General features: G+C 48.8%; 1 protein-coding gene and 1 pseudogene across 4 annotated transcripts; both read right to left on the reverse strand.

Moving 5' to 3' along the window:
* Positions 1-75: 75 nt before the first annotated feature.
* Positions 76-7,978, reverse strand: CEACAM4 (CEA cell adhesion molecule 4). Of its 4 annotated transcripts, XM_004060802.5 has the most exons (7): positions 7,803-7,978; positions 6,497-6,856; positions 2,714-2,831; positions 1,638-1,690; positions 1,274-1,305; positions 731-772; positions 76-454 (listed from the first exon to the last, which is right to left on the reverse strand). In XM_004060802.5, the coding sequence occupies exons 1-7, from the start codon at positions 7,864-7,866 to the stop codon at positions 389-391; spliced, it is 735 nt and encodes a 244-aa protein (XP_004060850.1). In that variant the 5' UTR covers positions 7,867-7,978; the 3' UTR covers positions 76-388. The 4 variants fall into 4 exon arrangements, with proteins under 4 accessions (XP_004060850.1, XP_063558015.1, XP_063558014.1 ...); XM_063701945.1 differs by lacking the exon at positions 6,497-6,856; XM_063701944.1 differs by lacking the exon at positions 2,714-2,831.
* A 6,374-nt stretch (positions 7,979-14,352) lies between these two features.
* LOC129528787 (mitochondrial import inner membrane translocase subunit TIM14-like) overlaps positions 14,353-15,846 on the reverse strand; it is a 34,208-nt pseudogene continuing 32,714 nt past the window's right edge.

The raw sequence follows: 15,846 nt of genomic DNA on the forward strand, positions 1-15,846 counted from the left end.
TGTGACCTGGGAGAGAATGGACAAGGAGTTTCAGGTGAGTTTCTGCTAAGTTCCCGTGAGCAGAAAAAGAGCCAATGAGAGGAAGGGTCCTCTTTATTCAGATCCTTTCCTGGTGACCCCGGGTGGGCCACAGGCCCATTCACTTTCCCTGAAAGCCCCCGCTTCCTGTGGTGATGAGAGGCCTTTGTCCCTGCCCACCCAGAGCTCAGGGCAACCTGTCGGGGTCTCCAGATATTCAGCAGGGACTCCCATCCCTCCCTGTCCCCAGGCCAGTGTCTTCTCAGAACTCAGAGCTGGTTCTCTGGCTCAGGCTTCATGTCTTTCCCGTCCCCAGGGCTGGAGTCTTTGAGTACCTCCATCAACCCACAGGAGCAGTTCCTGGAGGAACCTAAGAGACCACATCTGCTTTGTGGTCGATCTGGCAGTAAATGTTTGCGTCAGAGTATAGCAATTCCTGTAAAAACAGAAAAGAGGCCTCAACCCCTGTGGCCTTCTCAGAACAGTGTCTGGCATCTCCCAGGCTCTGGGACCACCCAGGGCTGCTCTGGGGCTGAACCTGGCTGTGCTCAGGGGGTCCCTGTTCCCAGGCCCCTCCCTCCTCTGCTCACCACCCCCTGTTCTCATTTTCACTGCATTTTCCTGAATCTCAGAGCTCAGCCAGGTGCTGGTGGGGGCAGATCCTGGGTCCCCTGGAGCCTGCGGGACCAGAACATCCATGGCCCACACTCACCTCATAGATGGGAGTGGCTGTTCTGGGGCTGGGTAGAGGGGCCTGGGCAGGGGAGAGAGGAGATGTCAGGGGACAGGGAGGGAGGGTCACGGAAGCCCAGCCTGGAAGGTTCCTGTCTCTGATCGGCCAGGACTTACTTCTCTGCCTCCACTTCCACTCATTTCCCCCTCAGGATTGACCAGCTCTGCCCCTGAGCTCAGCCTCCCAGTGTGGACACAACACCCTGACCCCTGTCCTGGCTGGGCCCACCCCGCACCCTTGTTAATGTGGGCCTCTGACTGATGCTCCCAGTGTCCACTCTGCACCTGCTGGACTCCAGGGTTCTCCTCAGGTGATAGAGGGTCCCGGGGAGGGGTGAGCACATGGCATGGGTGGTCCTGGCCCTTTAGAGAGGCCCGGATCCTGGCCAGAGGCACTCACTTTGACCTGACTGTTCTGGGGAAAGGTGGGTCAGTGCTGTGCTGTGGGGTTGATGGTCCCCCTGCCCTAAGCCTGCACTGTTGGGACCCCAGTAGAAAAGGGCTGGGGAGGGAACAGGCTTACCGAGAAGGTGGATCTGTGAGAGGGACCATGGCCTGGGGACAGAGACAGGAGTGAGCAGCAGGGTGGGAGGAGAGCCTGGGCCCCTCCTGCAGGAGAGTGTGGGGGTCCTCAGCTCCCAGAGAATCAGGGAGAGGGAGCCTCTTCCCAGGGGAGACCTGAGCAGCTGAGGTGGAGGAGGTGACCCACGACCCAGAGACCACAGATCAGTCTGACCAAGACAGTCGGGGTCCCCTGTGTCATGTTTCCTGATATCCTCCTTGCAGCCCCAAAGAAAGGGTCAGAGGCCCCCAGGGGGTGACTGGCAGGAGTGGACACCGTAGGGCAGGCCTAGGGGCTCCCACACCTGGGCTGAAGGGACACTCACCTGGGGTGGAGGCTGGGGGCGGCTGCTCCCTGAGGTCACGCTGGATGCTGGCCCTAGGAAAGGTCAGGATTATTCATGAGGGTGCAGGGAGAAATCACAGGTTTAGGGGCAGAATAAAGGACAAGGAAGGGACTCCATTTTCAAGGACTGGAGTGAAGGCCTCCTGTCTCCATCAGTTTCGTGGTAGGAGCAGCTGAGGACGGGGAGCTCAGGATAGGCCTTAAGCAGTCACATCTGTCCTGGCCAGAGAGGAAGGACCCCCCAGGCAGATGCCGGGTGAGGAGAACATTGACCCAGGGACCCAGGAAAGGGACTGAGGACTCAGGGAGGGAATCAGACCACCTGCGTTTGCCTGAGAGGAAGGGTCAAGGCCCCAGAGGGGAAGCAGGGCCGGCTGTGTGTGCAGGACACTGGGGAAGCTGGGGGCATGGGGAGGCAAGGAGCATGTATCATATTCTCCCAGAACTCAGTATCCCTGCCATGGCCAGACCCTCCTTTCAGGCCTGGAGATGCTGAAATGCGCCAATGGCCTTGTCCTCTCTCTCTCCACCCCTTGGCAAGAGACATAAAGGACAGCAGGTCCTGAGGTCCAGGTTCTCCTGTCTCACACCTCAGGGACATCAGTCATGATGGGATGCTGACCCCAGCCAGCCTGTCCAGGCTTTGCCACTCCCCACTGCGTGACCATGCCCAAGACCCCCACCATGGATCTCAAGCCTGCAAATCCCTCCTCACTGGGTAGGTAAATTCAATGAATAGCAGAAGGTACCAGGTTCTGAGCACTCCCGTCTTATCTCCCTCCCTCCCTCCCTCCCTTCCTCCCTCCAGGCAGCTGTGGCTTTGCTGTGTTAGGGAACTAGGACAGCACTCAGGGGTGCAACCTTAATTGTGCCACATTCATAAAGGAAGAGGCAGCCTAGGATCAGCAGCTGGCAAGGGAGGAGCCATGGAATGAGAGGGAAGGATTCCTTGGGAGGATGCGGAAAGCCTGGCCCTGAATACAGGGCGGGGTCTCCCTCCTCCTGGACTGGGGTCAGCCTAGGGGATGGGAGGAGGCTGGGGAAAAGCTGCGGTACCTTCCAGTCCTGGAGAGGAGCAGAAAACACACCAGGGCGGCCACCAGAGCCACCCCAACCAGGACCCCAGTCACGATGCCAGCGACGGCCCCCGCAGGAAGGCCTGGGACGTTGTTTTCTGCAGAAAGGGGAAGGCAAAGGGGACGAGGCCCAAGTCTGTTCCAAGGGAAACCATAAGGGGTATTGCAGGGCAGGGGCATAGTCAGGGAGGAAGGAAATGCTCCAGAGCCTGAGTGTGGTCTGTTGGGCTGTCCTCATAGCTGACTCCCTTGCTCTCCACGGTTGCACCATTTTCTGTGTCTCAGACTTGACACACTGGGATGTACCAACTCCTACATTCTCCCACAGGTGCTTGCACCTCACCCTGCTCCTGTACCTTTAAATCCCTTCTTCCTGTCATGTCACACCTCTTCCCTCTGTTGCTTTTTTCTTTTTCTTTTTTTTTTTGGATGGAGTCTTGCTCTGTCACGCAGGCTGGAGTGCACTGATGCAATCTCGGCTCACTGCAACCTCCATCTCCCAAGTTCAAGCGATTCTCTTGCCTCAGCCTCCCAAGTAGCTGGGATTACAGGTTTGTGCCACCATGCCAGGCTAATTTTTATATTTTTAGTAGAGACGAAATTTCGCCATGTTGCCCAGGCTGGTCTTGAACTCCTGACCTCAGATGATCTGCCCGCCTCGGCCTCCCAAAGTGCTGGGATTACAGGCATGAGCCACTGCGCCCAGTCTTCCTCTTGTTTCTTCTTTTCCATTCCATGATTGTCACAGAGAGCGAGCCCTCACTGTCAACTCCATGCTGATGAGCGGGGATGATGTTCATTGACTATTTTCAGGGGCCTTCCATGTACCAGGCACAGTGGGCACCAACCTACCTACCTCACATCACCTTGAGGGAGAGGGGCATCACCGCCATCTGCAGAGTTAGAATCTGAGACTTACAGTGCCTCAGTAAGTCAAGGAAGGTCACAGAACTCGTACATGACAAAACCAAATTTTTACTGCATTGTTTCTGATTTTATTGCCAATAACAACATCAAAAAAATAAGAATACTAGTTGATAGCATCAGTTGAGCTCTCGCCCTGTGTACAACTCTGCTTTAATCTCTTTAATCTCCTAATAAACATCCTCACAACCACCCTGAGATCCAGGTGTTACAGTGAGTTTGATCTCTAGCATATATATATATATATATATAGTAGTTGTTGTTATTCTTTCTTAGCCTGTCCATCTCTCTGCTCACAGCATCCGTCTGTTCTGCACATTGTCTATGCTTTCCATTGCAGCCTTTAGCATATTAGCCAGTATTGTTTTTTGTTTGTTTGTTTTAGAGATGGAATCTCGCTCTGTTGCCCAGGCCGGAGTGCAGTGGCACAATCTCGGCTCACCGCAACCTCCGCCTCCCAGGTTCAAGCAATTCTCCTGCCTCAGCCTTCCAAGTATCTAGGATTACAGGCGCCCACCACCATGCCTGCCTAATTTTTTGTATTTTTAGTAGAGACGGGGTTTTGCCATGTTGGCCAGGCTGGTATCGAACTCCTGACCTCAGGTGATCTGCCTGCCTCGGCCTCCCAAATGCTGGGATTACAGGCGTGAGCCACCGCTCCTGGCCCCAGAGTTGTTTTAAACTCCTGGTCTGATAATTTCAACATCCCTGCCACATCCCTGCCACATCTGCATCTGGTTCTGATGCTTGTTCTGTCTTTCAAACTGCATTTTTTTTTTTTTTTTTTGCCTCTAGTCTGTCTTGTAGTTTTTGTTGAAAGCCAGGACATGATGTACTGGGCAACAGGAACTTGGGTGAGCAGGCGTTCAGTGATGCGGTGGTGAGTGTGGGGAGGGAGGGGTTCTGTGGTCCTGGATAGAGTCTGTGCCCTGGGCTGTGAATGTCACAAGTGCCTCTCAGTTTTTTCTCTCCTTTAGGTGGGACATGATGGCTAGAGGGGGCTGGAGTTGGATATTTCCCAAAATATGCTCTGGCATATTTTTAAATATTTACTTTTTTTCTACTCCCCAGAAAGGATAGGGGGGATTATTATGGGATATTCATAGTGAGAACCAGGTAGAGCTCCAGGGTGTAAGGAAAACGTGTGGGGCAACCCGCAAGCCTGATCCCTCCCCTGAAAACCTTCCCACAGCCCTGCAGCCCCAGGGTCAGATGAGACTCAGCTCCCAGGGGCAGATTTAGGAGAAACGGGCCAGATGAATGGGACATGGGTCTTAGGCCCTAGAGGGACAGAAAACAGGTGTGGCCAGAACCTCCTAGGATCTTGCATCCACGTCTCTGTCTCTGAAGAGGTTATAGATCATTCCTACATTCAATCTCTCCCTCCATCATAAGAGAACTACAGAGTGTGTGTCTCATATTGGGCCCAGAACCTCCTAGGCTCTTGTATCCAGGTCTCTGTCTCTGAAGAGGTTATAGATCATTCCTTCATTCATTCCCTCCCTCCTTCATGAGAGAACTATGGAGTATGTGTCTCACACTGGGCCCTGGCTGGTGCAGGGTGTGAATGGGGAGAGAAAGCAAAGTCCTCCCCTTTATCCTCCCGTTGGAATGATACCCACACATCAGAAAACACACGAAACGATTTCATGTCCAGAGATGCGGGGTGTGGACCTGAGCGAGGAGGCCTGAACTTCCCCAGCACTGACTGATTGTTGAGGCAGGTGATTTAGTTAAGAAAAAACTGATTAATTCTGTATTTACTCATAACTCTCCAGACCAGAATCTCCCCCTCCGAGCTGTAGACACCTAAGAAGAAAACATCCGAACCAGTGGCTGCTCTGAGGTCCACAGACACCTAGTAAGGCACCAGGGATGAAGGAGAGGACGTGGCGGTAGCTGCAGACAGCCCTCATGTAACTCTGCCAGCTGCGATCTGCCCACCATGGCCAGTGTCTGTATCTCTCTGTGCCTCAGTTTCCCCTCCATACAATATGTAAATGGAAAGTGGTCTGCGGCTTGCCACTTTGTCTGTGAATGAACTTTAAATTATTCACAGGATCTGACATGAAGCTTGGCACAGAGGAGGTGTTCACATCAACAGCATCTGTTATTTGCCTCCATGGGAGAGCACCCCTGGGCATGATCCCCGGTGGACAAGAAGCTGCCAGGAACATTTTCTCCCCTCTGTTCCTAACCCTGGGCCACTGACTGCCCAAGGGCATCTCTTAAGCTCCTCATTCAGGGGGCCAATGCCCTAGTAATCCTGTCCCTCTGCCCTCTCCAGGCTGAGTCCCAGGGAAAGTGGTAGGCTCTGTCCTTGTCTAGATGAGACTCTGGGAGCTGAGCCCTCACTGGTGAGAAGCTTCAGGAACCACAGTCCGCAGACAGCTGGTAAATCCTTGCTCCCAGTAAGCCCTGCCCAGGAGACCACACCCCAGCCCTGACACAGGCTTCCCGGGGTCACATGGAGTCAGGAGTCCTGAGGCTGGGCTTTTGTGAGGTTCCCAGGACCCCCTCAGGCCAGGCCCTGACCCAGTTCTCCAGGGTCTTTCTCAGGGTCAGGTTCATGGGGAGGGCATGGGGTGCTTGGCTGAGACTGACCTCCCCCTGCTGAGGCTCCCCGCCCCCGCCATCAGTGTCTGCAGGGCCCGGATGCAGGAAAGGAATTCTGATCTGTTGAAGTTTGCCTACCATATGTGTGTCCTGCACTAAATGCCCAAATCTCAACACCCGACAAAATGCAGAGGGGGATGCAGGCACAGCCCAGGCCTGACAATCTCATGTGTGTGAAGCAGAACTGACCCCCAACACCCAGAGGTATGGGGGAATCACTCACGGTGTACGTGGAGCTGGCCAGTTGCTTGGTCAGAGTCGTAACTGGCATTTATGGTTCGTAGGGTGTAGGATCCTGCGTCCTCCAGGGTGATGTTTTGGAACAGCAGTGATCCATTGGGGTATACTGTCTCTCGACCACTGTATGCGGCCCCTGGGATATTTGCTTGAATATCTGTTATATAACCAGCAATGAGAGGGCTCCCTTCTGCCGTTTTCCCCTTGTGCCAATAATAGGCTTGAATAGTTTCTGAAATATTGCAGGCCAGTAGAATAACATCCTTTCCCTCTGCAGCACTGGACGGCAGGGCTTCAATAGTGAACTGGACAGTGGTGGGCGGGTCCCAGAAGGTTAAAAGTGAGGCTAGGAGGTGAAGACAGCATCAGTCAATACTGGGACCTACGGAGTGGGATGCAAAGATAAGGCCCTGGGTCCTCAGCAGGTCCCCTCATCCCTCAGCCTTGGAGAGAGAGAGAGAGAGAGAGAGAGAGTGTGTGTGTGTGTGTGTGTGTGTGTGTGTGTGTGTGTGTGTGTCCCACTGGGTCAGCAGCATGACCCCCATTCCTTCAACACCTTGGACCTTGGCATTTCCCTGGTGGAATCTTCTTCCCCAGGGTTCTGCATGGCTCCCTCCCCACTGCCCTCAGATCCTGCTCACGTCAGGGTGTTTTTGGGAGACCCCTCCCTGACACCTCCTCTAGAGACCCTGGGTCTTCCCTTTCTGACCTTTCCCTGCTCTGTTCCCTCCAGGGCTCTTGTCAGCACCTGACCTCACATTCTAGATCTCTTTAGGTGTCTGTCTTCCTCCCCATGAGAGCGTGAGCTCTGTGAGGGCAGGGACTTGTGTGATCTTGGTTGCACTCCAGTGCCTGGCACAGGCTGCAGACTCCTGTGGATGAGTTCATGAGCATTCTCAGGGCCTCCAAGTCCTGAGGTTTATTTCCCAGTGTCTGAGGTTGTTGGCTAAGAGCAGTGTTTTATGCCCTGGTTATGTTTTTATTTGAAGTGTCATCTGGTATAGTTATTATCATTTTTCAAAATGTAGTGGCCAGTGATGATTAACCAGGACGAGAGAACACTTGAGATTTTCCTGCCTTTTACCAATTCCAGTTCACTGAGATTTTCCTGTTGTGACCCCTGCCCCTCTCTGATGTTCTCTGCCTTATCCAGCCTCCAACAGAGGCCCTCAGTCCCCTCTCAGAGCCCCAGGAGACCCCAGCCAGAAGCCCTCTATCCCCTCCTACCCAAGAGACCCCAGTCAGTCTCTGTGCTCCCTCTTCCTACCACTCCTAGAGAGTCCTCCCCTCACCTGTGATCAGGAGCCCCTGCCAGGGCCTGTGCCCTCCATGGGGAGCGGCTGAGGGGGGGCCCATGGTCTCTGCTGCCTGCTTGTCCTCTGTGGAGAGGAGCTCGGGCTCCAGGAACGCTCTTGTCAGAGCTGCTGTGACTGTCGGCTGTCGGGTCTGCTGACTTTCCTCCTTCTGTGCTGAGCCTCCTCCCGGGCAGAAGCACTTCCCAGGGCCAGGGGCAGAGGCGGGGCTCTTCCCAGGTCACCCCTCTGCCCCCTCCCCTCTCATTTCTGCCTTTTTTGTCCCTCCTTCCCCTTTCTCTTCTGTGTACATTACACTTTCCTAACCACACTTTGAGAAGCAGGGTTGGTGGAGTCCCCTGTCCCCAGAGAGGGTGACTTGTCACCCCTGCACTGACCCTTTGGGAATGTCACCACAAACAGAGGTACTCTGGGGTCTCCCAAACTTAGGGAACTGTTTCCTTTTGTGACTCAGAGACCCAGCTGGGCCCCCAGGTCTCCTCATGCTCCCCAATACTCAGGGAGAGTGAGATGATACCCAGCAGGAAGGTGACAGAGGTGGCTCTGTGGGATAGAAAGTGGGGGGCGACTACGGGGGGGACCAGTCCTCTCTCTCCAGTGTCACCAGCCTTGCCTCTGACCCAGGGACAGAGATCCAGGCCTGGGGGTCTCAGGAGGATCCCCAGCTCCTGGATGTGGAGGGAGGTGTCCTGCATGTCCTGGGAAGAGAGGACTGTGGTGGAGGGAGGTGGGTGGCTCTGGGTTCTGCTGTCCTTGAGGAGGGATTCAGGGAGATCCTCCCTCTCCGTTTCTGTTGGCTGAGCTGTGGCTCAGGGCCTGTGCATGTTCTCCCTTACCATCCCAGGTGGCCTCTGTCCTCTGTGAAGCTGATTGTCCTGTTGTCACTGTACCTTCCCCATGCATGATACCAGGAGAAAGTGGAGAACTGAGCAGAGAATCCTGGCAGAGCAGGATCCTCAGAGGCTCCAGAAAGGATCAGGAGAGACAGAGCAGGCACATGGGAGACAGAGCAGGCACATGGGAGACAGAGCAGGCACATGGGAGACAGAGCAGGCACATGGGAGGGACTGGAAGGGCCTGCTGGAGCAAAGTATGGAAACCAGGCTTCACCTCCACCTCCTTAGCAAAGCCAGGTTCCTGTCCAGGGGAATCCATTTCCTGTGTTGTCTGTGTGCAATGTTGCCCCTGGAGAGCAAGAGGAACCCTGTGGTAAAAGTCAGGGGCTTCCCCAGGGATGCTGACCAGGGTCCACGTGGTATGAGTTGGCCCTGGCCCCTGGGCAGAGGTGGGCTCTGACCTCCAGACTGCAGGGTCAGGTCATCCTTGGTCCTGTTCACTGTGGGTCCCCAGGATGCCCAACTCCATGCAGTGCAGGATGAGCTCAGGGAGAGGACGAGAGTTGTCCAGAACACTCCTGGTCCTGATTTGGGAGAACTGTCCTGCAGGCAGATGGGCTGCCTCAGAAAGAGCCAACCGTCCCCAAGGTTTCAAAAGAAGGGCCCAGGGAGGTGTCTCTGGGGGCTTTAGAGAGAGGGCACTGGCCTGGGAGGTGGTCCTCGGAGTGTTCTGTGTTCCTCCATCACAACACTGGGAGTTCCACCTCCAGGTCATCTGTGTCCCTGTCTGTCACCTGCCCCAGGCCTCCCCACAGGGCCCAGGAGCTGGGGCAGCTCCCACCTGCAGGCTCCAAGGGATACCTGGTTCCTCTATTGGAGCAGGGGAGGCCCCGTGACCCTCAGTCCCTCTGAGATGGAAACAAAGGCAGATCCTGGGTTATCCTGTCCCCTCCTGCAGGAGAAGTTCCCCTGGATCCCCTGGTGAAATGTCTGCAGGGACCATAGGCAGATGTCCCAAATACTGGGGATCTCGAGGCTGGGGAATCACTCCCTGACTTTCTTGTGGTCATTCTGCCCTGGTGGAAGATCCACCTGGGATCGAATATCCAGAATTTGTGTCAGTTTCGGTGTGTTTATGAGAAAGACATATGTTAGAGCCTGGAGGGGATGTCAGTGAATGATGTCAGGGAATGAATTGGGTTTGCCCCTCACTGTTAGAAAGACCCTGAATTCCCTCCCGATGCTACTAGGGTAAAAGCCATGTTCTTGTGCTCATTTCTCTAACGTAATGCAAATAGAGTTTATTAAGGCATTTCTGGCCAACTAAGGTGGATTTTGTCATGTAGACATAATATAGACCATAATACATGTACATATGCAAAAGCACACCTAAACACATATCCACAAACAAATAAAAATCTTACAGCTTTCATTTTAGAATTTTAGTGATGAGATAGTAATACAAACTCACTAGTTGATTAAAGTCAACTGGATCCAATTGTATTTCTGACAAATTGGAATCGTTAACATGGATAAACTTTATTTGCCCCTATAGGCAATATAATGAAGGCTGGGGGAAATATTTTGGGTAAAGCAGTTTCTAATGGCAGTGTAACTTATAAACAAACAAACAAATGAAACCTCTACCCTTTCAGCATCTTTTTTTTTTTCTGTTTCACATGAGTTTAGGATTAAATTTTCAATTGCTTACACTTTAGCTAGAACTGGCTGAATTGTATAAGAAAAAAAAATCTCCAACTAGCCTTAAACTAGATTTTTTGTGTGTGGCGGGGGCGGGTGGTGGTGATATGGTTTGCTTGATTAACAAATGTGGATGAGGAAGGATTTTAGCTTTTTTTCCTGGCTTTTTCTTTTTTGCCTCTGCATGGCAGAAGAAGAAAAAAGTTTATGTCAGACAGAGACACCTTAAATTATTGTTCTGAGCTCAAGATTTTGACCTGTATGACCTGAGAGCCTAACTTTTATAATCATGTATTTTTAAATTATTGATTTTTAATTGTGCTCCATTATAAGCAGTTATTAGTTAGACAAACGTAAATTTACATTTCCTAAGGGTGTCTAAGTTGTTTCTTATCATGGAGTTGTTTAATTTGTAAAGCCATTAATTTTAAAGCCCTTCAAGATTTCTTTTTTAAAACTCTGGGCTAGAATGCCATAAGCAGTGAGTTTTATCTCAACACCAGTAGAAAAGTCAGCAGATTCAAAGTAAGTAGAGAAAAAAAAATACAGAATTTAGAAGACTTTACATTTCCACCCTATAGATGCAGGGCTTTTTAAAACAGGTTGAATGATGATCATTGAGTACTGAACTTTCCTTGATGTAATTTTGCTCATAAACTTTAAAATGTGCACAAGAAAGAACCATAAAATGTAGCCAGCTGGAGCCCCAGAAAACCTGGCATGCCTTAATGTTTGAGAGCCCCATTCCATTTCTTATTAACCTCTTAAAAGTGAAGAAAATTTTACAAATCCTGCCAGAGAATGTCAGGCATTTGTACTGGTGTTTTAGATGGTGGCAACCACGCTAGTGGCTGTTAATTAGCCATTTTGTGCCCATCATTTAGAATGTTTATTTGTGCTCTGGGATGATTTCAAAAGCAAGCAAGGGGAAAAGAGTCAAACCAAATAAAAAGAAATCCAGATAAGAGCATTCACAAGAATTTCAACCCAGGCATGCAGATTTTTAAAATATTTAAATTAGGCACACAGGCCAAAATGGAAGTAAATTCACCAGAATAGACTTGCCTCACAGGCAGAATGTAAATTTTGTAGAATCCAGAGTACGTGACCTAGAAAGATATATGCCTTTCTGCCAGAAAGGACTTGCTAGAAAAGACAAAAAGTTTTGTTTTTTTTTTTTATCATCCCAGGAGAAATGTATGGTCTTTTATTAAGGCAGCCTTATCCAAATCAGATTCCAAATAAAGTCAAGAGCTTCTACCAAAAAGAGGCTCTGCTTGAGCAAAGACTTGTCAGGGCAGGAAAGGTGAGATGTGGAAGCAGAGAACTCAAACTTCTCAAATGAGTAGTGCACACTGGTTCAAAGATCACAGATTTCTTCTGATAGTGATCTTTCCCAGATCCCACTTCTGACACCATATATGGTAACAAACAGAGTGAGGCTTTCTATGAGAAAACGATGTTTATTTGGGAGAGCACATTTCAATGGAAATGCATGTGCCATAGTAAAATGATCTACATATTCGAGTTTTTAAAGGAAAAAATTGGGATTATTATCTAGTCATTTTGAAAAAAAAAAAACTAGCTACAAAGATCAATAGACAGAATGATGCAATTGTGAGGTTCTATAGGGAGTTGCTGGGCCGATGTCCTTGCAGAAGTAGTTTTCATATAAGGTTGTGATGGCCTTTGTATAAACTTGTGGCTTTTGCAGAGTCTTTTGTGATAGTTTTATTATCAGGCATGAGGATCCTCTCTTCATGGTCTTCTCTGGCTCTATTTGTCAGAGTTTTTTTTCACACTAGTGACTCATTTTGACTCTGACAACTTTCACATCTGTTAATACTTAAAGAATAAATAAAATTAAAAATACCAAAGTCTAGTAGAAAAGTAGGCAAATACATAAACAGTTTACAGAAGAAAAAACAATTTGAATGATTTGTAGACATATGAACAAAATACCCGCAAACATGCAGGAGAAATGGACATTGATATTATCCTGGAAAGGTGAGGATCATAATATGGCCCAGTGGTTTTAAATGCTGAAAAATTCCATTTGATAACACAATGTGTGGGAAGAACTTTGGTAAAAATTGTACTTCCTAACTTTGTTGGGTGACATGAAAATTTGTACCGTGTGGCATCAAATTTGTCAACACTTATCAAAATTTAACATATGCATTCTCTTTGCCTCCCAAACTGCACTGCAAGGAATTTATCACACACTCATGAAAAATGACACCTAATCACGGTTTCTCATGGCAGTGATGGCTTCACAGCAAAATACTGAAAACAACCTACATTTACATTAGCATAGTTAAACAGGTTATGTACATTTACACAATGGAATATGAGGCAGATATGTAACCAACAGGGAATTGTTTTAGCCACTGATATGGAAACTCCTCCATAGTGTTTTTAAATTATATGGCATAAACAACATATAGCCTATGTGTGGTTTTTGCATTGAATGTGATCTTCTTAATTTTTTTTTTTTTTTTTTTTTTTGAGACAGGGTCTCATCTTGTCCCCAGGCTGGAGTGCAGTGGCATGATCTTGGCTCACTGCAGCCTCAATCTCCCAGGCTCAAGTGATCCTCCTGCCTCAGCCCCCGCCCCCCAAGTAGCTGGGACTACAGGCATGTACCACCATGCCTGGCTAATTTTTGTACTTTTTTGTAAAGACAGGGTTTCACCATGTTGCCCAGGCTGTTCTTGAACTCCTCAGCTCAAGTGATCCTCCAGCCTTGGCCTCCCAAAGTGCTGGGATTACAGGCGTGAGTCATCGTGTCTGGCCTAATCTTTTTAAACTTTAGAGTTGAGTTCATATGTATTGATTCTATAACTTTTGTTTTTTAACTTAATACTTCTGTATTTGGGGTAATTTTTTCTATTGTCCACTTTTCTGGTGTGTTTCCATCCATTGTTTTTGACTGATTCACTTCTTTGACTTAATGATATGGTATATATATATATATATATATATATATATATATATATTTTTTTTTTTTTTTTTTTTGACAGAGTCTTGCTCTGTCGCTCAGGCTGGAGTGCAGTGATGCCATCTCGGCTCACTGCAACCTCTGCTTCTCGGGTTCAAGTGATTCTCCTGCCTCAGCCTCCTGAGTAGCTGGGATTACAGGCACACGCCTCCATGCCCAGCTAATTTTTGTATTTTTAGTAAAGATGGGGGTTTCACCATGTTGGCCAGGCTGGTCTCGAACTGCCAACCTCATGATCCACCCGCCTCAGACTCCCAAAGTGCTGGGATTACAGGCGTGAGCCACCGCGCCCAGCCCCATGATATAGTATCTTTTTCCTTTAATGTTATCTCCTACATCTCATCACAAACATTTATGTGTACTTCACAATTACCTTCTGGTTCCCAAATTATGACTCTTGCACAGTGAGGATTCTTTGAGATCTCTCCCTGTTTTCAGCACTCCCTGAAATGTTTTCAAAGCTTCCTTTATATTGACATTTATGGATATTTTGAGCTAGTACAGATTTCTCCTACTCCAAGATATGGACTCACCTGTGCCTCCAGGAGCACTGGCTCGTCTAATAAAAATAAGAATTAGAAAATAAATCATATCACAGACCACAGACTGGATCCATGGGGTGAATTTTAATTGTTTTCCATGAATACAACTGCAGAGAGGATAATATTGTTACCAGTGGAAGGTGTCCAGGTTCTTGGTGTATTGGACAAAATGCACAAACAAGGCAATAAAAGAATGAAGCAAAAAACACAGATTCATTTAAATGAAAGTACACTCCACAGAGTAGAAGTGGCCTCAAGCAAGCAGCTCAAGAGTGTTGGTTATAGAATTTTCTGGAGTTTAAATATGCTCTAGAGGTTTCCCATTGGCTACTTGGCTTACTCCCTATGTAAATAAAGTGGTGGCCTGAAATCAGTCTGATTGGTCGTGGAAGGCAACCAATCAGAGGCTGAAGTGAAGTTACAAAGTTACATCCCTATGCAAATGAAGACTAGACCCTTGACCAGTCTGATTGTTGCAGGAGGGGACCAATCAGAAGTACTTTCCATTTCTCATCTGCAATGCAGAAAAAGGTGGGGTTGTAAAGGGTGTACCCTCTGTCCTTTTGTTCTTGGGATTGGGAAGTCGAGGTTGCTTTAGAGTGGTCAGAGGGCAGGGCTGGGGCAGACCCCAGGGGCAGTATGGAGGCCCCTCAGTATGTGTCCTGGAGGAGCCGAGCTCTCGCACTCGGAATCTGTCCATCCCTGAGTTAGCACCCAGTTGCCTGGAACCCCCTCCTCCCCACAACGACCCCATGACCTGTGCAGAGTGGGTGCCCTCAGCACCTGCAGCCTCTCCCTATCCTGATAGCAGCCATTTTTCTTAGTTTCTCAATAACTCAGGAGGACACACCCTCACCTGTGGACCTAGCTCTTTTTTTTTTTTTTTTCAAATTATACTTGAAGTTCTGGAATACATGTGCAGAATGTGCAGGTTTGTTACATAGGTGTACATGTGCCATGGTGATTTGCTGCACCCATCAACCTGTCATCTACATTAGGTATTTCTCTAATGCTGTTCCTCCCCTTACCCCTGAGCCCCCAACAGGCCCCGGTGTGTGATGTTCCCCTCCCTGTGTCTATGTGTTCTCGATATTCACTGAGAGACCTCTGTTCTGTTCCATTGGTCTATCTGTTTTGGTACCAGTACCGTGCTCTTTTGGTTACTGTAGCCTTGTAGTATAGTTTGAAGTCAGGTAGCATGATGCCTCCAGCTTTGTTCTTTTTGCTTAGCATTCTCTTGGCAATATGGGCTCTTTTTTGGTTCCATATGAACTTTAGAGTAGTTTTTTCTAATTCCATGAAGAAAGTCAATGGTAGCTTGACGGGAATAGCATTGAATCTATACATTACTTTGGGCAGTATGGCCGTTTTCACAATATTGATTTTTCCTATCCATGAACACGGAATGTTTTTCCATTTGTTTGTGTCCTCTCTTATTTGCTTCAGCAGTGGTTTGTAATTCTCCTCGAAGAGGTCCTTCACATCCCTTGTAAGTTATATTCCTAGGTATTTTATTCTCTTTGTAGCAATTGTGAATGGGAGTTCACTCATGATTTGGCTCTCTGTTTGTCTATTATTGGTGTATAGGAATGCTTGTGATTTTTGCATATTGATTTAGTATCCTGAGACTTTGCTGAAGTTGTTTATCAGTTTAAGGAATTTTGGGGCTGAGATGATGGGGTTTTCTAAATATACAATCACGTCATCTGCAGACAGAGACAATTTGACTTCTTCTCTTCTTATTTGAATACCTTTATTTCTTTCTCTTGCCTGATTGCCCCGGCCAGAACTTCCAATACTATGTTGAATAGGAGTGGTGACAGACGGCATCTTTGTCTTGTGCCAGTTTTCAAAGGGAATTCTTCCAGATTTTGCCCATTCAGTATGATATTGGCTGTGGGTTTGATAAAAATAGCTCTTATTATTTTGAGATACATCCCATC

Source organism: Gorilla gorilla, chromosome 20 (assembly GCF_029281585.2).
Source record: "Gorilla gorilla gorilla isolate KB3781 chromosome 20, NHGRI_mGorGor1-v2.1_pri, whole genome shotgun sequence".
Taxonomy (NCBI): Eukaryota; Metazoa; Chordata; class Mammalia; order Primates; family Hominidae; genus Gorilla; species Gorilla gorilla.